This window comes from Diorhabda sublineata, chromosome 1 (genome assembly GCF_026230105.1).
Source record: "Diorhabda sublineata isolate icDioSubl1.1 chromosome 1, icDioSubl1.1, whole genome shotgun sequence".
NCBI classification, from domain to species: Eukaryota; Metazoa; Arthropoda; class Insecta; order Coleoptera; family Chrysomelidae; genus Diorhabda; species Diorhabda sublineata.
Window position 1 is genome coordinate 4003896 of NC_079474.1, and position 22347 is coordinate 4026242.

At 36.1% G+C, this 22347-nt stretch overlaps 1 protein-coding gene across 18 annotated transcripts in view; it reads right to left on the bottom strand.

Annotated features, from left to right (window-relative positions):
- The window catches only part of LOC130453380 (antichymotrypsin-2-like), a 52496-nt gene that overhangs the window by 1619 nt on the left and 28530 nt on the right, over positions 1–22347 (bottom strand). For 2 of the 18 annotated variants that reach the window (XM_056793173.1, XM_056793243.1), the window contains exon 4: positions 5342–6011. The exons of 2 other annotated variants lie outside the window; for them this stretch is intronic. In XM_056793173.1, coding sequence (XP_056649151.1) covers positions 5872–6011 — 140 coding nt within the window. In that variant the 3' untranslated portion in view covers positions 5342–5871. Of the gene's footprint in view, positions 1–4; positions 2668–5341; positions 6012–7796; positions 7999–13268; positions 13478–13514; positions 15866–19372; positions 20821–22347 lie in introns of those variants that run through there. 14 more of the 18 variants (XM_056793091.1, XM_056793250.1, XM_056793107.1 and 11 more) reach the window with 13 other exon arrangements.

The window sequence follows — 22347 nt, forward strand, 5'->3', positions numbered from 1 at the left end:
TAGTACATATGAAAAGCAAAAGCATTGCAACAGTGTGAAGTTATTATGATATAAAGAAACTGCTTTGATTGTTTATGTATACGTTTTTAAACGTTCAGAAAAAATGTGAGGTTAGAACGATTTTGATATGTTTGTCCAGGGTTTTATAGAATCAAACTCAGGCGACCAAGAAATTGTACATTTCTCATTAAAAGTTTCTGGTATTAGCTTCAAAATATTGTAATGTTTCTTGCTCTCGCAGTACTACAAGTTTACTACTTATTTACAGTGGTGCTAATTGGGGATAATTGAGCCTTATAAAAAGTTATCATCTGACCCACCACTAACAGTTGATCACCAAAAATCAACTAATACACATCTTCCCTACCAAAAAAACAAGAATTCTACTCGAAAATGGACACAATGATAAAGCTGCTGAAGCCTTCACCCTATTTCGACAAGGCTAAGTCAGCGAAAAGTGGTGAGTGCACTGGTGTTTCCAGAGTTTACCGTCGTTTCCAAGAGGCTAGTAACTTTAATCAAAAACGCGGTTCCAAATGAAGAAAGTACACACCCGAGACAGATGACCGATTCATTGTCACTGGTGTTCAAATCCATTGAGACCTCTGAGAAACATGAGGAGTAGCTGGACAGTCAAAAAAAAGACTTAATGCATCTAACCTTAAGTCAAAACAGCCAGCCATTGGCCTCAAATTAACTCCAGCTCATCGAGCAGCCCGTTTATGATTTCCCAAAGACAACGTTAATTGAACTGACGAACAATGGAGCTCCGTGTGCCTGTATGGTGCCAATAGAAGACGACGAATCTACAGAAGACTTGGAGGAAGATTCGCGCATTATTGCATAAAGGAAAACTATACTTTTGGAGGGTTTACATAAGCTAGTTTATGATTTCCCAAAGGCGACGCACAGACTGAGCATCAATGACTCAGTAATTTACTTTATAAGCTAAGAAGAAGAAGAATTCGACGAACAGTATTGCCAATACTTAACGACGGCATTATCGACTTTTCGGTACTCATTTTAATCTGCTTTTTTAAAAAATTTGGAACTTATTAACTCAATATCTACCCTGAAAAATTTTGTATATAAGGTGAACAAACAGACACGCAATTGGAATTTCCAACTTTTTATTTTCTATTATTTCGTTAGGTATAATATAATTAATGTTAATAATCATAAATATATTTAAAATTTTTCTCCAAATATACGAGGTTGACTACTAAACAACATAACATTCAGTAAAATCAGTTGTATCATGAGAACCAAATTCCATCTAATCAGGACCTTCCTTATCCTCATACTTTATATATGTAAACGCGGGGATACAAGGCTAAGAGTTATTCGAAAGAAGCTGCGAAATATCAGCTTGAGGCAAGCAGCGAATGTCAATTGGTACATCAGGACCCAGCAGATCTACTGAGGGAGGAAAAATTCTTGGAGGAGACTGACTGAACACATTTCAAGAGTGGAGGATCCAACCCACTATCCAGCTGATAGTCTACACCAGAAAGGATTACGCCAGGCATACAAAACCGAAAATCCAGCTGGAGAAAGAAAGAAGAGGAACCACCTATTAGAGATCCTGTCAATCTGAGGATCAGAAGGATCTCTAGTGGATTTAGCATTTAACTATGTTGGAATTTCTGGAACAGTTGGTGATATTCATACTGTCGATAACCAAATTAAACGTCTTCAGAGACTGAGGGTAATTTAAAACCTAATGACTTGACTTACCTGCTTTATACTAAACTTTCCCACCAATAAATCTCGCAGGAAACTTTGCTCCTTTTTCTTCGGTTCTAGCGTCGGATGGGGACGAAGGACTAATTCCTTAAAACCCACCGTGGTTATGAAGATTTTCCCGCTGGAATTATCTTCTCGCAGGAAACTTAATTCCAGCGGGAAAATCTACACCATTATTCCATGACTATTAAATTGTAGAGTGGGTTTTAAGGAATTGGTCCTTCGGCTCCATTCGACGCTAGAATCGAACAAAAAAGGAGCAAAGTTCGTGGCACTATCCTGAAGCGAAGAAGAGGAAAGTTGAACGTTTACTCTAAACCAATGGTAAGAAGGTAAGCAGCAGAGAAAATTGATGACCCCACGGAAGTCGAGAATTGGTAGATCTGATGTAGATACGTGTAAACTCGTGTAGAGAATACTGTAGAGGGTGTATATTGAAATGAATAAGAATAAAACGTTTGACAGCGCGTGTCACGTTATTTAGTGGCGTCACCTCGTATTTTAATAACAAATTGCTGATATCAATAATCGAGGTTCACTGGATTTGTTATTTTTCCTGCAAACAACACGTAACGAGTTTTTTCATCGGCAGTGGTTAGAAGTACCATAAATGGTCTGTCGACAACAAATTTTTCAGGATCGGAAGTTTCGATGAAAGCACAAAGGTAAACCATCGAAACAGCTGAAAGCATGTTATTAATATGAAAATTAATACAAAATATTGTTTTTTTAGTTGAAAATTTTAATAAAACGTATAATATTAGTTAATTTCATTCCCCAATTCGTGAATTATTCTTCCTTTGAAAAGGATATTGTTTTGGTTCGTTTCGGTGTTGCGGTGTTGTAAAATTATAACAAAAGGATGATCGACAATAAATTCTTCGGGAAAACGCAAGCACATTCCAACCATAGTAATAATTGCTGGAATTTAAAAAAAAAGCGAGAAGTTTTATGGTGAAAAAATACCTAATTCAGAAGAAGCGAAATTTCTGCCCCAGATTTTCGAAAATACACGCGTTGCGTTTATATTTATACTATTTGTCAAAAGTTTTTACCTACTTCATTAAATTTCAAAATAATACACTTTTAACAAATTTCTAGATCGAAACGGTGTCTTATTGACCAAAAATAATAGTGGCAGTATACGAATTGGTTTCGTTCTCGCAAAATTAAGTTGAAATTCGTACATTAATCGCAAGTCCGTGCCATTTTCACCGAATTAAAAATACCTTCACCTACCGTGGACTACAACGCGAAAAATACGCATCCACGAGGAGATTTTGTGATAGAAAACAGCCACAATCGCTGAAGATAAACGTATTGTATTGATCAGTGAACGTGATTGACCACTCACGGACCAAAAATAGCAGATCAATGAATCTAGTGATCTTTGAGTAGCTTCTACATTAAAAGGGAGATTGAGAGAAATACACTTTTAACAAATTTCTATTTTATATTCAAACGAAGATCGAAACGGTGTCTTATTGACCAAAAATAATAGTGGCAGTATACGAATTGGTTTCGTTCTCGCAAAATTAAGTTGAAATTCGTACATTAATCGCAAGCCCGTGCCATTTTCGCCGAATTAAAAATACCTTCACCTATCGTGGACTACAACGCGAAAAATACGCATCCACGAGGAGATTTTGTGATAGAAAACAGCCACAATCGCTGAAGATAAACGTATTGTATTGATCAGTGAACGTGATTGACCACTCACGGACCAAAAATAGCAGATCAATGAATCTAGTGATCTTTGAGTAGCTTCTACATTAAAAGGGAGATTGAGAGAAGACCTTTTTGAAAGGGTGGACGTAAAGAAACATTTTTTGAGGTAATAAAATAAACTAAAAAGGAGCCAAAGAACATGAAAATTGTTCGCGTGAAGAGTTTTATGCAATAGGCAAAGTTTGAGTCATTTGGATCTAAGATAAAAGTGTTTGTGCGCAGCTCAAAGGAGAAACGTATGTTGGATCCATGGGTAATTCCGACTACAAAACCCGGCGGAGGTTCGGCGACTGGAAACTGGAAAATTAGACGAAACAAGGCTATAAAAAATATAATACGTTCTGATCGGCAGACAATTCATGTTCCCATATGACAACGATCTCTTGAAGCTGTACAAAGTGTATTTGTAAAACTTGGAAAGGAACAATGTACTGAAAGTAGTGATTTGGTCGTCACAGTGGCAGGAACGCTGACCGACTGAGTTGTTGTGGGACAAATTGAACAGGGAAGTTAGTAAATAGTGTCAGACATCTTTGGAATATCTTGCACCAAATAGACGATGATTATTTGTCTACATTGTTACAGAAAATGTCAAAATTGTACACCGAAATAATAAAAACAAAAAGGGGTTACATAGAAACCGCTTAATGCACACCTCCGTGACATTACAGCTCCGTATAGGTCACGGTTAATATAGAAATATAATATCTCAAGACATGCCTATGCTATGTCGTTAGCAGACTCTCTACTAGGTATGGGATATTGTGTAACGACCGACAATTATTACACGTCCCCACAACAATCCAAAGAAAAAAGTCATGGTAATGAAGTGGCATGACAAGAAAGAAATTTGTCTATTGTCGACAATTCACAATCCCGAAAATGTCCTAACTGCGAAGAAAGATGAAGAAGGTAATCCCATAAAGAAACCTAAACTAGTTGTGGACTATACAATAACACCATGGGAGGCGTCGATAGATTAGATCAACGCTTACATATTTGATTTTGCTATTTTCGACTCTTTTATTTTGTACAAAAAGTATGAAGGTGCGATGGACAATTTGAAATACAGAACAAAACTGATACAGGAAATGATAGAAAAATATCACTTGGAAGCGACAAAGACATATGGGACCATTACGACTAAGGGCCCTTTCACACCAAACGAATCCGAATCAATCAGAATCACTCCGAATCAAGTTGAATTTGATTAACCACCAAGATTCGGCTTCGAGCGCTCCGTTTAAATGTGAAGGGACTCTTTTCCCGCCTTCAGACCGGACGAATCTGGTTCAATCAGGTTTGATTCGAGGTCGCACTTGATTCAACCTGTCAGATTCCTCGTCCGGTCAGTCTTGAATCAACAACCATACGAGATGGACGTGGAGTTATTAATTTTAGAAGTTAAAGATTATAGATTCAGGTTGAATCAGCTGGTGTGAAAGAGTGGAGATGACGAATCAGATTCAACTTGATTTGGAGTGATCCAGATTGATTCGGATTCGTTTGGTGTGAAAGGGGCCTAACGGAACATTTTCCTGACTTTATACCTCCAACTGAAAAAAAAAGGCTGTACCTTGTAGAAATTGTGCAGTATGTTGTTCAAGAAAAGATAGCACGGGTAAAAAAAAATCCGAAAAGAAGCAAGATATTGGTGCAGTGAGTGTGACGGGACTTTGTACCTAAATTGATTAAAAAAATGTGCAAATGGGAATTTGTTGTGTATCGCGCAAGCTATAGGGCGTGCAAAAACTTTTGACCGGTAGTATACACGCAGATATCGCATTCAAATGGCCGCGGCGATTTCGCGCTTTCTGAACCAGGTAATATTAAAGCAGAATTTGCAGGCAGAAATAAAGATCTAGCAGAAATATTATCATATATTTATTGCAGCATGTTGAAAATATATTTTATTTGTAATGATAACAAAAAGTAGATAATTTTCTTTTTAAAATGATAAATGTGATTAGTAACAATTTGAAGATTAAAAAAAAGCATAAAAACAGTTATTTTGGATTGGGGATATCAAGGATAACATCTACAGATTTAACGAGGTTTATTAAATCAGGTTTTGCTTTGATTTTTGTTTTCGTAACTTAAAAAGTATACACTAGATATATAATTTGTGAAAATAATATTTTTTCAAGAGTCATTGTGCATATTATTTATTTTCAAAATAGAGAAGACGCAAATTTTATTTTATTTGTCGTAAAAGTTTAAAACGCCATTCACCTGCAGTCGACGTACGTTTTACAGGATTGGAATTTGTTTTTACGTTGAATATCGCCGATTTGCCTTTCATTACATTATAAAATACGGTCCTGTTAATTATTTTTGTATCAAGTTTAGAACAATAATTTGCTATTTTTTTTTTATAAAATCATATAAATATTGAAATTAAGATGTAGGATTTGTGATTTTTCCAAAAAATAATAGATCGCTGTCTTCTTTTTTTCCTTGAAGAATTACTAGGAATGGATGGTTTGCGGTAAATTCTTCTGGAGGCGGAGGCATACAACATAGCATAAATTCCATAGCTATAATTAAAGGAATAGTACTAATTAACTAAAAGCGATTCTAGAAAACTACAAATTATTAGTATTAAAATAAATTAATTGTCAAACTTGCTACTATGAAGCGGAAACCAGTTACAGCGTTGAAATAAGTAAGTAAATATTGGCAACATCGGATTTAAGGAGGGTCTAGGGGGGTCTGAAGGCCCCGAGTAGGTAGAGGCTCCGCAAAATTACTATTTAGATCAATTATTTTATAAGCAATATTCAATTAAAATTAAATGGTTAGTGAAATAATTAATTTATTTTCGATTCGAACTGATTTCGATTTCTAAGTGGGCCCCACTAGTTCTTAATCCAACACTGGTATTATGAATTTCCATAATCTATAAATGTAAGGCTGAAAAGTAATTGGTGCACTGAGATATTCTAATATACGCGAAATAGTTTGTTCGCGGTAGATATCCTGAACATGTTCCGTCACCAGATTCATACGCAGTTTGCCAATTCCGGACGCGTTCCGAATACGTTCCAATGTATTCTCGGACAATGGTAAAGATTTTCAATCTGGGGCTTGTGCATTTATCTTTTTTGTGACATTTACCACAAAATAACCCCTACGTAATCGTATTATATTAAGAATAAACCTCCTAGCTAGTTTAAAACTCAAATTAATAAATCGTTCGTGGAGGAATGTGTAGGTTCAGAACACATTCTGAACAAAACATGCGCATTTGACACGTTCTGAAGATATTCAGAATACATTCGGAATGAGTTCAAACTATATACACAAAAAAATAAATGTTTATGTTGCTGCTGAAAAGACTGCAAGCAAGCAAATAGATGATGAAATTAATAAGTAACTGCTTGGAATATTTTGAGTTGATACGTCAACAACCATAAATTGAAATGTTATACATACTAACACAAAATTTCAAGCAAGTAATGAGGTTCTTTGTGGGGAGGCTGCAGGTATTGACCTCGAAGAAGTAAGTGGTTAGAAAAAAAAATTCCTGATTTGTTTCAATGGTGATTTCAACATCGGAGCTTCAGCCTTTAGATGAAGGCATCATTAGGGTGTGTAGAAGTAAATTACTACTGGATGTCCCACAACAACGATTGTAAAAGTTTCGTACATGCAGGATTTGACAAACTTGATGATGAATTGACAGAACCACATAGTCTGCACGAAATCTCCAATGACATTGAACAATATTTAGATTTAGATGACAGTCAAAACAATGAGGGTGATATTACTGACGGCGAAAGCCTTTTTAGAAGGTCGTATATTTATAAAATGAACCTTGAATGTGAAGATGGTATATTCAGAAAGAATATGATACGAGCAAAAGTTTTTTGTGACTCTAAATTTAATTTTTGTAGCATTTTTATAAATATGAACAAGTGATTATTCAATAAAAAACCATTGAAGATAACAACTGCGTCGTCTCTTCCCACCTTTATCCTTCAAAGTTTTCAAGATAGAGGGCGTAGAGCGCGCGGTCAGAGAATTATCTGAGATCAACTGGTAGTCTCGATCAAAAACTCGTAGTATTAAGGTTTATAGATTTATTATTGTCAAAATTAATAAAAATTTCAAGGAACAAGTTCTAATTTCATCTTCTTCTTCTACTCCACCTTTTTCTTCATCATCTTCTGCCGCAGAATATCAAGTTTCTCTTCTTCTTTTTCAAATTTTCAAATATTGATGAGAAACTTATATTGGTAAGTACAGAAATCTTCAGGGTGACGTCGGAAATTTTTCAGACAACCCAATTGTCGAATTAAGGGAAATAAATGATACTTTTTTTTAAAAAAAAAAAAAAAGATCCTTTATTTTTCAACACTCAAGTTTAAATTCAGAGTACAAAATATTTCGAATATTATTGTGTAGGATTTGTGATTTTCCCTGCAAAAGTGATACTGCTTCCCATAAATATTATAAACGGATGGTTTGCAATAAATTCTTCTGGAGGCGGGGGCATACATCGGGACATCACTGATTCCACAGCTATAATTAAAATAAGAATACTCCTTAAGTAAAATGATAAGTCGTTAAAGCGTTTCAAGCGTTAGTATAAACTAGAAAAAATAAATAGGCCTATGGATTACGAATGCTTCATCATTTTATTACTCTCTCATTCATAAAAATAGACTATAGTCCATTCATTCCAGAAATAACTGGATCTAAACATTTAAATGACGAAACTGAAGTTAGAAATATTAAGAATCCACGACAAAAAATTAATTTTCAGAAGAGGGTAAATACAGGAGTAAATAGCCTTCTTCAAGTCCTTCCAAATAACATGCGATGTCTTTCATATAACAATCGGCGTTTACGTGCTTGAATCTTGAAAATCTCTCCCCCGCAAATGAAACTTTGAGGTTAAGAAACAGGACAAAGTCGCTGGGGACAAGATCTGATAAATACGGTGGGTGATAAACCAAAATCGAAATGCAATTAATAGCTTGGGTCAAACCGATGAAAAAGCATTTTTTTTTCTTCAAACGCGACTCATTTATATGATTTTCAAACAAAAACTACGAATGATATTTTAGAGAGAATCTCTTAACGCTTGCGCCAATATATTTCCCAACTGACGCCGACACCTTAACGCCCAAACTTTTTAATACGCTGCCTTTCAGAGTGAACACGTGTGTGAAAATGGAAATAATTTCGCGCCATCTAGCTTTCAGATACGACAACTGGGCGTCGGCCATGTTGTTTATGCGTTTTTCGTTAATAGAAGTGTGAAGGATAGTACCAAGGACTAATCACCCACATCTACACGGATCATAAATCCTTATTCTCGATGGAAACATAAATATAATAAAGTTTTGGGTTCCTCGCACAGGAAATAAGGATACTGAACAAGACTCTGTAAAAGAGTGGAAATGTCGAAGATGATCTGAGACTCTGAATTTATTAGTTTGATATCCAAATATCTGAAAAGAATCTCAGTTACTTTTAGGGACTGAAAAACATGAATTTCAGCAGAGAAATTGATTTTCAGATGTATATTGTTTCATCGATATGGGGATACACATAAAATTATTTAGGAGAATTGAAAGAAATGAAAGTGAAAAGAAAAGTTATTCGGACATTAAGACAAAATGTGATAAAAGCTAAATCCTGATTCCAGACGAACAAGAGCAAATAAGAACCTGGTGCCGCATACACAACAAGTGATACAATCCTTTCCAAACACTATCACACGTTCCCCCGGCAGCACTTTCACACGAAAAGGAAATTCAAGTTAGAGGTGAGAAAATTGTGAGCTTTTAAACTCTTCTGATTCTTCATAGATTCTTTGGTCGTAGAGTTCGTGCAAAAATTAGGGACTCCTGTCTGTCTAATTCGGCCATTGATCCTTATCTTCTTAACGCAGCTCAAACGGTGACAACCACACTCCTGAACTTTCTGTTATCGCTCACGGTCATGAGTCAATTTTTTACTAAATGCCTTTAAAAAAATCATACTTAATCAAACAATAATCACTAGCAACGCTTCGGTATGTCCTCGAAAGTTGGAATTTATGGAACCGTTGGTGATATTCTTAAAAAACTGTTTTTCAATTTTGATATTTCGGCTATTGTATTCCGATGAATTTGATGTATTGTTAAATTTTTCTTGCTAGTTCCAACTACAGCCAAAAAATTTTTTTGCTTGGTCAAAACTCCAAAGGCTCTTCTATAGGTAAATTGCCAGATGTTAAGGCTATCGAATTATCAACTTGGTGCTCAGCAGCATGTTTTTGGTTCACTATACAGTCATGAACTTTGGTATAACCGTGATCTTCATAAAGCAGATTAGAGGTAGAAATAGATGTTAATTTTGTTAAATCCCTTTCCGGAAAATGATTTTCACACAGGCTATAATTTGATGCTAAACATTGAGTTTTACAAAATTCATCCTACTTAGAACATACATCAAGAAAACGTTTGGGAAATTGAAAAGAATGTTATACATCTTAAAAAATGACATTGACAGTTATTTATCACACTTTTATTACACTAACTCCACGATTCGTAAGTGACAGAACTAAATTTGTGTTGCCGAAATGTACAAACAAGTTGATTTTCGTGGTGTCACCTGCCTTTCAGTTAGAGCACACATCAGGAAAACGTTTGGGAAATTCAAAAGAATGTTATACATCTTAAAAAATGGCATTGACAGTTATTTATCACACTTTTATTACACTAACTCCACGATTCGTAAGTGAAAGAACTAAATTTGTATTGCCGAAATGTACAAACAAGTTGATTTTCGTGGTGTCACCTGCCTTTCAGTTAGAGCACACATCAGGAAAACGTTTGGGAAATTGAAAAGAATGTTATACATCTTAAAAAATGACATTGACAGTTATATCACACTTTTATTACACTAACTCTACGATTCGTAAGTGACAGAACTAAATTTGTGTTGCCGAAATGTACAAACAAGTTGATTTTCGTGGTGTCACCTGCCTTTCAGTTAGAACACACATCAGGAAAACGTTTGGGAAATTCAAAAGAATGTTATACATCTTAAAAAATGACATTGACAGTTATATCACACTTTTATTACACTAACTCCACGATTCGTAAGTGACAGAACTAAATTTGTGTTGCCGAAATGTACAAACAAGTTGATTTTCGTGGTGTCACCTGCCTTTCAGTTAGAGCACACATCAGGAAAACGTTTGGGAAATTCAAAAGAATGTTATACATCTTAAAAAATGACATTGACAGTTATTTATCACACTTTTATTACACTAACTCCACGATTCGTAAGTGATAGAACGAAATTTGTGTTGCCGAAATGTACAAACAAGTTGATTTTCGTGGTGTCACCTGCCTTTCAGTTAGAGCACACATCAGGAAAACGTTTGGGAAATTCAAAAGAATGTTATACATCTTAAAAAATGACATTGACAGTTATTTATCACACTTTTATTACACTAACTCCACGATTCGTAAGTGATAGAACGAAATTTGTGTTGCCGAAATGTACAAACAAGTTGATTTTCGTGGTGTCACCTGCCTTTCAGTTAGAGCACACATCAGGAAAACGTTTGGGAAATTCAAAAGAATGTTATACATCTTAAAAAATGACATTGACAGTTATTTATCACACTTTTATTACACTAACTCCACGATTCGTAAGTGATAGAACGAAATTTGTGTTGCCGAAATGTACAAACAAGTTGATTTTCGTGGTGTCACCTGCCTTTCAGTTAGAGCACACATCAGGAAAACGTTTGGGAAATTCAAAAGAATGTTATACATCTTAAAAAATGACATTGACAGTTATTTATCACACTTTTATTACACTAACTCCACGATTCGTAAGTGATAGAACGAAATTTGTGTTGCCGAAATGTACAAACAAGTTGATTTTCGTGGTGTCACCTGCCTTTCAGTTAGAGCACACATCAGGAAAACGTTTGGGAAATTCAAAAGAATGTTATACATCTTAAAAAATGACATTGACAGTTATTTATCACACTTTTATTACACTAACTCCACGATTCGTAAGTGATAGAACGAAATTTGTGTTGCCGAAATGTACAAACAAGTTGATTTTCGTGGTGTCACCTGCCTTTCAGTTAGAGCACACATCAGGAAAACGTTTGGGAAATTCAAAAGAATGTTATACATCTTAAAAAATGACATTGACAGTTATTTATCACACTTTTATTACACTAACTCCACGATTCGTAAGTGATAGAACGAAATTTGTGTTGCCGAAATGTACAAACAAGTTGATTTTCGTGGTGTCACCTGCCTTTCAGTTAGAGCACACATCAGGAAAACGTTTGGGAAATTCAAAAGAATGTTATACATCTTAAAAAATGACATTGACAGTTATTTATCACACTTTTATTACACTAACTCCACGATTCGTAAGTGATAGAACGAAATTTGTGTTGCCGAAATGTACAAACAAGTTGATTTTCGTGGTGTCACCTGCCTTTCAGTTAGAGCACACATCAGGAAAACGTTTGGGAAATTCAAAAGAATGTTATACATCTTAAAAAATGACATTGACAGTTATTTATCACACTTTTATTACACTAACTCCACGATTCGTAAGTGACAGAACTAAATTTGTGTTGCCGAAATGTACAAACAAGTTGATTTTCGTGGTGTCACCTGCCTTTCAGTTAGAGCACACATCAGGAAAACGTTTGGGAAATTCAAAAGAATGTTATACATCTTAAAAAATGACATTGACAGTTATTTATCACACTTTTATTACACTAACTCCACGATTCGTAAGTGATAGAACGAAATTTGTGTTGCCGAAATGTACAAACAAGTTGATTTTCGTGGTGTCACCTGCCTTTCAGTTAGAGCACACATCAGGAAAACGTTTGGGAAATTCAAAAGAATGTTATACATCTTAAAAAATGACATTGACAGTTATTTATCACACTTTTATTACACTAACTCCACGATTCGTAAGTGATAGAACGAAATTTGTGTTGCCGAAATGTACAAACAAGTTGATTTTCGTGGTGTCACCTGCCTTTCAGTTAGAGCACACATCAGGAAAACGTTTGGGAAATTCAAAAGAATGTTATACATCTTAAAAAATGACATTGACAGTTATTTATCACACTTTTATTACACTAACTCCACGATTCGTAAGTGATAGAACGAAATTTGTGTTGCCGAAATGTACAAACAAGTTGATTTTCGTGGTGTCACCTGCCTTTCAGTTAGAGCACACATCAGGAAAACGTTTGGGAAATTCAAAAGAATGTTATACATCTTAAAAAATGACATTGACAGTTATTTATCACACTTTTATTACACTAACTCCACGATTCGTAAGTGATAGAACGAAATTTGTGTTGCCGAAATGTACAAACAAGTTGATTTTCGTGGTGTCACCTGCCTTTCAGTTAGAGCACACATCAGGAAAACGTTTGGGAAATTCAAAAGAATGTTATACATCTTAAAAAATGACATTGACAGTTATTTATCACACTTTTATTACACTAACTCCACGATTCGTAAGTGATAGAACGAAATTTGTGTTGCCGAAATGTACAAACAAGTTGATTTTCGTGGTGTCACCTGCCTTTCAGTTAGAGCACACATCAGGAAAACGTTTGGGAAATTGAAAAAATATTTATATATCTTGACATATGACATTGACAGTAATGACACATTTTCATTACACTAACTCCACGATTTTCAAGTGACAGAACTAAATTTGTTTTGCCGAAATTTTATCTTCGCAGTGTCACCTGCCTATCAGTTTTTAAAAAATTTTTGAAACGGGAAATAATTGCTAATTTGTTTACAAAACATTTATTTTTATATGTTTATGTTTAAATGAAGCGTACAAAACGGTAGATTAAAATATTCATAATATTATTGTGTAGGATTTGTGATTTTCCCTGCAAAAGTGATACTGCTTCCCATAAATATTATAAACGGATGGTTTGCGATAAATTCTTCTGGAGGTGGAGGCGCACAACGTAACGAGCATTCCATAGCTATAATTAAATAGCAGTAAGTTAGTAAGAACCATTAAAAAGTTTCAATTGTCAGTTTAAATCAGATGAAAAAAATAACAAAAATAATTCGAATAAATTCCTTTCTAATTCTAACATCGTCAATGTAATCAACTCAACCTATTTTTTAATATAGATCAAAGATAGGGGTAGTTTCTTCCCTCTGATAGTGTTACTATCACTTTAATTTATGTGGAGAAAAAATATCAAAAGATTTTGTACTTGTCGATACGAGGGCGGTTCAAATATGATCAAGACAAACGCTGTAGATGACGCGCTTGTATATTTTGGGAATCGTAGCTTAATTATGTGTTAGTTGGATCCTTTCCTAACAGTGTGGCATAGTTTTCGTTGCGAAATTACGTTTCACGCGCATGCTACGACCATTAGTGAATGTCAATAACCGACCACCGTTGCGCAAAGTCTAGTCATTCGTTTTTTGGTGCGTGAATGTATTACAAACACGACGTTTACGAAATCAATTTGGTAGCAAGTGTATCGGTAGGTCTGCTGTATTCAACGGAACCAAATTGTTCAAAGATGGCCGCGAAATCGTCAAGAATGAGCCGTATAATCGACTACCGCGTACCAGCATCTCTCCAGACAAAATTCGCGGTTTTTTAATGTGAGAAAGAAGCCGGAAGGGGCGCCAGTCAGAGCAAAGACAACCAGTGTACCGTATTCTGTGACCCTGCAGAGGAAAAATTCCTATATCAGGCCCCACTCTAGCAAACTATCTTTCTATTAAGATTTTCCTTATTCCACTAAATTCTATCCAACGAATCTCTCTTTCTCAATATTCCGGGACCTACGGATACTGCTCTAACTTCTTTGAAACCCACTTATCGCTTTGAACGGAGGATCGTTCCAGCGCCAAGTGCGATTCTTATCCAGAATAACGGACACCCTCGTATCGTGCGTCTTACGCACGATACAATATCAGAACTATGACGGGTGATACAAGATCATCCTCCTAAAGACCGGACTTATCACCCAGTGACTACCTCATGTTTGAAGCACTAAAAGAAGCCCTTGGATCAAAAATTTGAGCGCACATGGCTGTCGGAATTACCCGATATCGGCATAAAAAAGTTTCCGAGGAAGTAGCAAAAATATGTATTTAGTGAGGGACATGTGTTTGTATTAATCATATTTGAGACGCCCTCGTATTTATTCTACTGTGAAAATTCATCAATTAGATAACTTTCCTGATACAAATATATAATAGCTACTTCTAAAAAATATGTAGATATTAAATTATATTTTATTGCAAATCAAACCAATTTAAAAAAAAACATAAATACACGGTGTCCCAAATACGAACCGGCACAGAGCAGATGCGGTTTTTTACCTGTATACAAAATTGGATCCCTGAGTAGTTTAGAGTCTCAAAACAAGGCCCTTAACTTCGGAAAAATGGATTTAGAGTTTCTCTAAATACTTTTCAGGATTTATTTGAGGATTTCCTATTATGATTGAGATTGAAACGTTGGTTTATACATTTTAAATCGCCAATATCCAAAAAAGCGGATTGGACGACGAAATAATTGTTCTCAAGATTTGCCTCCCCGCTTATCACCGGACCACAATGAATGTGATAACCCGAATGGCTCGATCGGATTTTACTTTTCATTACTTAATGTTGCACAGATTTTTTTTTCGATATTTTGGGCCCTATTTTGACGCCCCTAGAGATTTAACTTGGTATAGAGGTAAATTGGTCCCAATCAGCATATTTTGGGCTCCCCTATACGCCTTTGCTCTGTGTCGCCTCTTATGCGACACCTTGTATAAATATTAGAAGATTCACAATGTCTAGATGCTTATACGATTACAAACAATTTTTTCACAAATTATTAGATGAGCACATACCCCAATAAATGTACAGTTCACCTTATTATTGTTACGATTTTATATTCTTCGATATTAGGGAGACGTTGATACACCTTACTGCACTTCAGTCTTCACTTGCACACGCCTATAAGCTCACCTATACTTGTTGCCTACGTTTTCTATTTCCACGATGTGACTTTCATAGTTTGTCATTATAAAATATTGTTACGAAATCGTTCACGACACGGACCATGGAGCCGGTCCTTTCGGTTATAATAGAATTCTAAAATTTTACAAAAGCGGCGGCGCCTTTGATATGTTTTTTTTATAAACATCAAAATATCGAAATAATCAAAAACTCGACAGTGTACTTTATATTTTATTAATTTCTTTAAGGTTTATATATACGGCCATTAAATAAAATTTGTCCTTTTTTGCCTCTCCGTTCAAATTTTAATAAAACTACAAACGGGTGATTTGCTGTAAATGTCACCAATTCCATGTTTATAGACATGCATCGAGCTTTCATTATCACCGCTAAAACAAAGCAGTATTTCAGTTTTAGTTCATAATTTTGCCACAAACACTATACCGAGTGATTTTGTTGGACGGAGACAAACGTTTAAAGAAACAAAACAAAAGCACATGCTGATTTAAAACGGCGTTATTGTGACAAAAATAATAGCAGCGAACAATGTTGAAACCATATGAAAAACTTCTGTAAATCGAAATTTTTGGTTTTTAAGAGATTCAAATCATCCAAAAATCATGATCGGTCCGTCGCAAATCAAAACCAATGCGTACGATTTTATTTAAAAGTTAGAGGCAGATCGGAAGATCGAAAAATCCTTCATGGGTTTCCCGAGAAAACTATTTTTAAATTTAAACCGAGTGGACCGATGTTGGTTTAGCGTCGGTGGGAATAAAATTGATTGGCACTGCGACGTTACGTAATGTTCTCATTGGATGTGTTGTTTTGTGGTTTTCGTAGGTTCCAAAAGAAGCAGTCTAACACTATATCAAAGTTATTCCTGCTCGATATCCTCCTAAACTATTCTTGGGATCAGCAGATTTTTTTTTCTGCTGGCCGTGATCTAGTTCCTTTGGTCCAACTCTCGGTAGATCTGTCAAATCTTAGTAGTTACAAGGTGTCCAAAAAGAGTATCGGGTATTTGTTTTCGCGCCACATTCGAAACGGAGAGGGGAGGGGTTCGTGGCCTCCGCCATTTTGTGGAGTTTTAATCACGATGGAACAGTATTCGGGGACGCATCGCGCATTTTGCGTAGAGCGTATTATCGTACACGCCACGCCACGCGACGATAACATTAGGAAATGGATCAGGATGTTCGAGAATACAGGTGCGACAGTTAAAATTCAAAACTCTGATCGCCATCATCATTCAGTTCGCGATGAAGAAACAATTGAAAAAGTTGAGGCGTCGGTTCGTCGAAATCCGAAAGCGAAGCAAAGCGGTAAACATCAAAAAATCGCCCTTACATTTGATTTTAAAGGAAGATTTGCATTTAAAAGCCTATAAAATTCAATTGGTTCAAGAATTGAAGGATACGGACTATACTAATCGACCGAATTTTGCGAACGAAATGATGCAACGATTTAACAACTTTGAAAACATACTGTTCAGCGACGAAGCAAATTTTCACTTGAATGATCATGTTAATAAGCAGAATTGTCGGTACTGGGCAGTCGAAAATCCGAGACGAAAGCATGAACGACCCCTGCACAGCCCAAAGGTCGTTGTTTGGGCCGCTATGTCTGCCAAAGGAATTATTGGTATTTATTTTCATGAAGATCAACGAGGCTGAGCAATCAATGTGAATATTGACCGTTACTGCGATATGTTGCGAAATTTTTTGGTCCCAGAGTTGCACGAGTTTGCAGGTTTCAACTCAAGAACGTGGTTCCAGCAAGATGGAATACCTCGATAGAAGTTGTGAACGAATTATTCCCTAATAAAGTCACTTTGCGAAGGGGTAACATCAACTGACCTCCCTGAAGCCCCGACTTTAGCCCGCTTGACTATTTTGTATGGGGATACCTTAAAAGTAAGGTTTAGCAAAATAATCCAACGAACCTAACACAATTGAAGGAAAACATCAGGTCAGAAATGGCAGCAATATCAAGAGCTTTGTGTCGACGTGTTGTTGCCAATCTTCGTTCCCGATTAGAAGAGTACCAGCAACGTAACGGTCATCATCTTTTCCAAATAATTTTCCAATTCATATGGTACCAAAAAAAAAACAATAAAAGTTTTTATTGCTTATAAATATTTTTTGTTTACTTGAACTTACAAATACCCGATACTCTATCTGGACACCTTGTAGATACATTTTGAGGATAAAGATGGATGGAAATTTGTGTTCACTTCCAGTTGTTGTTGTTGTTAGTGCAGAAGTTTATCCTTATATTAATTTCAGCGCCAGAAAGGATCGTTTCAGGGTTGTCCATGATATAGAAATATTGTCTTTTGCAGGACTAGGTTTGAGACGGTTTTTTGGGCTTGTGTAGGTGCTTGCTGTCTGTTGCCGAGTGAGTAAGAATTTAATCAAACAAAGTGTTGTTAGGTGCGACAAAATAGACAAAACGGCGAGTTCAATTCACTTGGAACGCGCGTATACATTGGCTAGTATCCGTTCCCTTCGATTCGATCTTCGATCATTTTTATTATAGTAGAGCTCGAACAACCACTCAGTCAATTTGTGTTGAAACCTTTGACTAAAGAAGGATTAATACCAATACAAATCACAAACAGAATGGAAACTGTTTACGGTGATTTGTGCCCATCATTTCCAACAAATTAAATTTTTTTCGCTGGGGACGAGAATAATTAGAAGATGACCCACGTGCGGGAGGTCTCGTGACGGTGACTACTCCAGAAAACGTTAAATGAGAGGAAGAAATTGTTCTAAGAGAGACGCTGAATACTATCAACCTCATCTGTTGGTTCTCAACATAAACCATGTCCTTTCGCCGTTACCAACCTATTTCGTAGTGGTTCCTTAATATTATTAAGGAGTCACAGGGAGAAATGGAAATAGAGTACGTTGGATGGTTCAATTTTTCTCATCCTTAATGCCGAAATAAAAATACTTTCGCTATGGATGAGAATAATTAGAAGATGACCCACGTGCGGGAGATCTCGTGACGGTGTCTGCTCTACACACTAAGGTAGACACCAAAAAAGTAACGATTACAATATTTTGGGATTAGGTCACAAAATGACAATGACAATGCGCCGTTCCGAACTTATTCGCTTTCCAGGAGTTATTGTACACGATTGTGGCTTCACGCCCATCATATAGCCCTGATCTGGCTTCGTCCGAGTATTTTTTATTCGAAAAACTGAAGGCCCAGTTGAGAGGTAAAAAATTTAATAGCCACGATGGAATTTTGACCCTACAGATGCATCAAACTTTCTGTGCGGAAAGAAATGAACTTTCTTTCTATGCCAGGTTGAGAAACCATGGACCGTACTACTTATATGAAAATTTTGTTTTTGTACCTAACCAAAAAAAGATGTACTATTTTTGGAAAGGCGATCTGGAAAATACGGAATCAATCAACTCCTTTCCCATTTCAAGGATTTAGTCAATGTGATTCAATTGAAAATCAGCTAAAAATAAGTGTGACATGGCTTTTTGTATTTTGAATTTTTTTGTAGAAGAAATAATGACGTGTTTAAATTGATACTTTTTTTTATTCTAAAATCGATTTTCTGCTAATATTTTTGTGAAGGAAAAATGCTCCACGGCTTGGTTTTTAAGCATACAGTGATTCAAAACAAACAAAAAATAAGAGAGAAACGGCCACATTTGAAGATCGATTACTTCGATTTTATTTTCAACTTTTGCTCACGGTAATTTTTGAAAATAAATGTCTGTAGGTAAAACTGGAAAAAATGGTTTGGGATATAGTAATTTTTACGTTAAATCATGATTTAAACAAGCTGTTAAAACAAAAATTAATAAATCAATCGTTACAAGTGACGTATACAGCAAGACAACAATTTATTTTTTTCAGTGTACCTACTATGGTTCTAATGTTTATTTTAAAGGGTTGATTATACGACTGTGGAACAAAATATTCAGCTTTTTTTCCATTTTCATTTTAAACATTAATATGAATGGATGATCTGCTTGGAATTCTTCGTCTTGAGATTTCCAAGCTGCATATTTTCGACGAATTAGAAAACCTATAAAACCAAATTAATTTTATTGGTTTAGAGAACGATTTTAAAATAATACTAGTACTAATACTAATTACTACTATGTGTAAAAATCATCTTTTTGCACTACTTATAAATATTTATCAAGAAGTCACATATTACAATATAATTTCATAGATTTATCTAGGCTAATACAAGCTTTCGGGTTTTTGTTGGTCTTCTTTAGAAGAATTTTCTATAGACAGTAGACAAAGTTCTTACCACTGTCCGATATAATGAGGATTACTCAGAACTGAGGCGGTTACCCCAGAAAATATCAAAAATTTCCACAAATTGGTTACATCTAATCGTAAATTGAAATTGCGTGAGATAGCTAAAGCCGAAAAGATATAAGAAGGCAGTGTTTTTACAATTATGCACGAACATTTGACGACGTGAAAGTTTTTTTCAAAATGGGTGCCGCGTTTACTCACAGTCGAACAAAAACAACAACGTGTTGATGATTCAGAGCAAAGTTTAAACGTTATAAATCAGATTTATAGATCAGATATGAGACAGTGGATCCATCACTTCAGTCTGGAATCGAAACGATCATCATCTGAGTGGATTACAACCGGTGAACCACGTTCGAAGCGTCAAAGCCTTTTCTAAAGTTTGTTTATTGACTTTTGAATATACTCGTTGCAATCACTACATGAAAGATTTACGGAAAGAGATAAATTCAAAGAATATTAAGTTCCCTCCCTTCACAATGAGAAATTCAAGAAATTGCAATAACCTGATTGAACTGGTTTAGGCACAGATAAAGGGGTTTCTAACAAGAACGATACCTTTGGATTACGGATGCTTCATTTCATATTTTAAAATACCAAACGTTGTTAAAGCGATGTTATTGTAATTCGAGAAGTATCAAAATGGATCGTATCGAACAATGCGCGGTGATAAAATACTTGCGTTCAAATAAATTGATCCTAACCCAATTTCTAGAAGATTTCACGGTGATATGAGGAGAATATACAATTAAAACATATAAAAGAGGATTTAACATTCTCCGTTACTTCAAAATTATTGGTTTGAAGACAATTTGTATATAATAAAACGATCAAATTTGCTTTAAATCATTGTTATAATCAAGATTCGTTAATGCGCCCTTCGAATAAAACTATATCATGGGCCTAAATACACGCCCTTTGAATAAAGGTGTTTTATCGGCGTCTTCTTCATTTTTAGCAAGTATCGTTATAAACGTGCGATCTGCTATAAACGACTTTGTGGGTGCGCCCTTTTTTTTAAGTATCATCTTCTTTCCTAAAATTTAAAAAAAGAAACAATGCGACCAATTTTATTTATATGATTTGTTAAGTCTGTTCTTATACTTACTTCAATTGGAAAGTATGAAAATTTTATAAATATAAATTAATCTGAACCATTCATCGCATAGAAAGATTAATTGACTCTTGGATGACGAAGAAAAAAATTGATGATGACACACAAAACACTTCCCTAGTTTCGATGTCTTCGTTTACCTCGCCACGCATTTCGCAAAAACGCGCGGGCGACTCTATTTAGGGCTGTGAGACTGACCCCTTTTGGATCGCGGAGCGCCTCTTCAAGATTGTCGCTAAGCGAACTCCTTTGAAGTTCGAAAACTTTCCATTTTATAGGAGATTCTTCTGTTGATGGAGATAATGTCAACGGATAATTCAAGGGCACATTCGGGACCCGAGTGACTTGCCATTTAGTCTACAATGGAGCGTTGGACGTGTGAGCAACGCGGTTACGTCAGTCCATGCGTTTTAAATGTGAAAAAGAGGTGGCAGTGCCAGAACGACGATTCGAACCCCTGAAGTATCGCACGTGTTCGACGGGCAGGATTAAGAAGTCCACGTCGATCAACCGTCCGTCACGCCAAACGCCTTCGAATAATTGACAGATCGGTGAGAAGGATACTCCATCAAGATCTTCGATATCACCCGAAGGAAATACATGTTGTTCAATCTCTACACTCGGGTGGTTATCAAAAGCGTCTCAGAGGTTATGCTTGCCAGGTTGCCAAGAAAATTATGCCCAAATTAACAACTTGTAGATGAGTGATGAGGCACACTTTCATCTCTCCGGTTTTGTAAACAAACTTTCAGTTACTGAGCGGAGGAAAACAATCGTTTGCTTCATGAAACACCTCTTCATGCTCAGAAAGTGACATTATGGTGTGTGCAATGTCGGCGAATGGAATCATCGGTCCGTATTTTACGTTTGACTCTCTTTTTGGATCTTCCTGAAAAGCTGAACTCCAGCTCCCGTACCACACTTCTTTGATGGTCCGTGTGTGTTCGGTCTCTGAGTTTTAGCCCATCTGTCTTCTGGCATTCTTGCTACGTGAATCTTTTTGATCCATCTTACCACATCATGTACGCCCAATTCTTCTCTTAAGTCATCACTCCTTATTCGGTCCCTGAGGGTGACTGCCTTTGGATCTTCCTGAGAAGCTGAACTCCTGCTCCCGTACCACTTCTTTGATGGACTGCCTACAGGACGGTGCAACAAGCCACGCTGCAGGAATTTCTATGAATGCGGCGAACGCTATGTTCTCAAGGCTTATCGTTTCTCGAAACGAGGATATCGCTTGGCCCCTTCGGTCTCCCGACCTTACTGTCTGCGACTTCTTTTTATGGGTTTATGTAAAAACTAAAGAGTTTGGAACTGATCCACCCAGGAAAATCCCGGCCCTCAAACCACGACAACCTCGTGACAAGAATGCTGCGAAGAGTTATGCAGAACTTTTGGGTTCGACTCCATGAATGCATAGGTGTCAACTGAGGACATTTGGCAGATGTA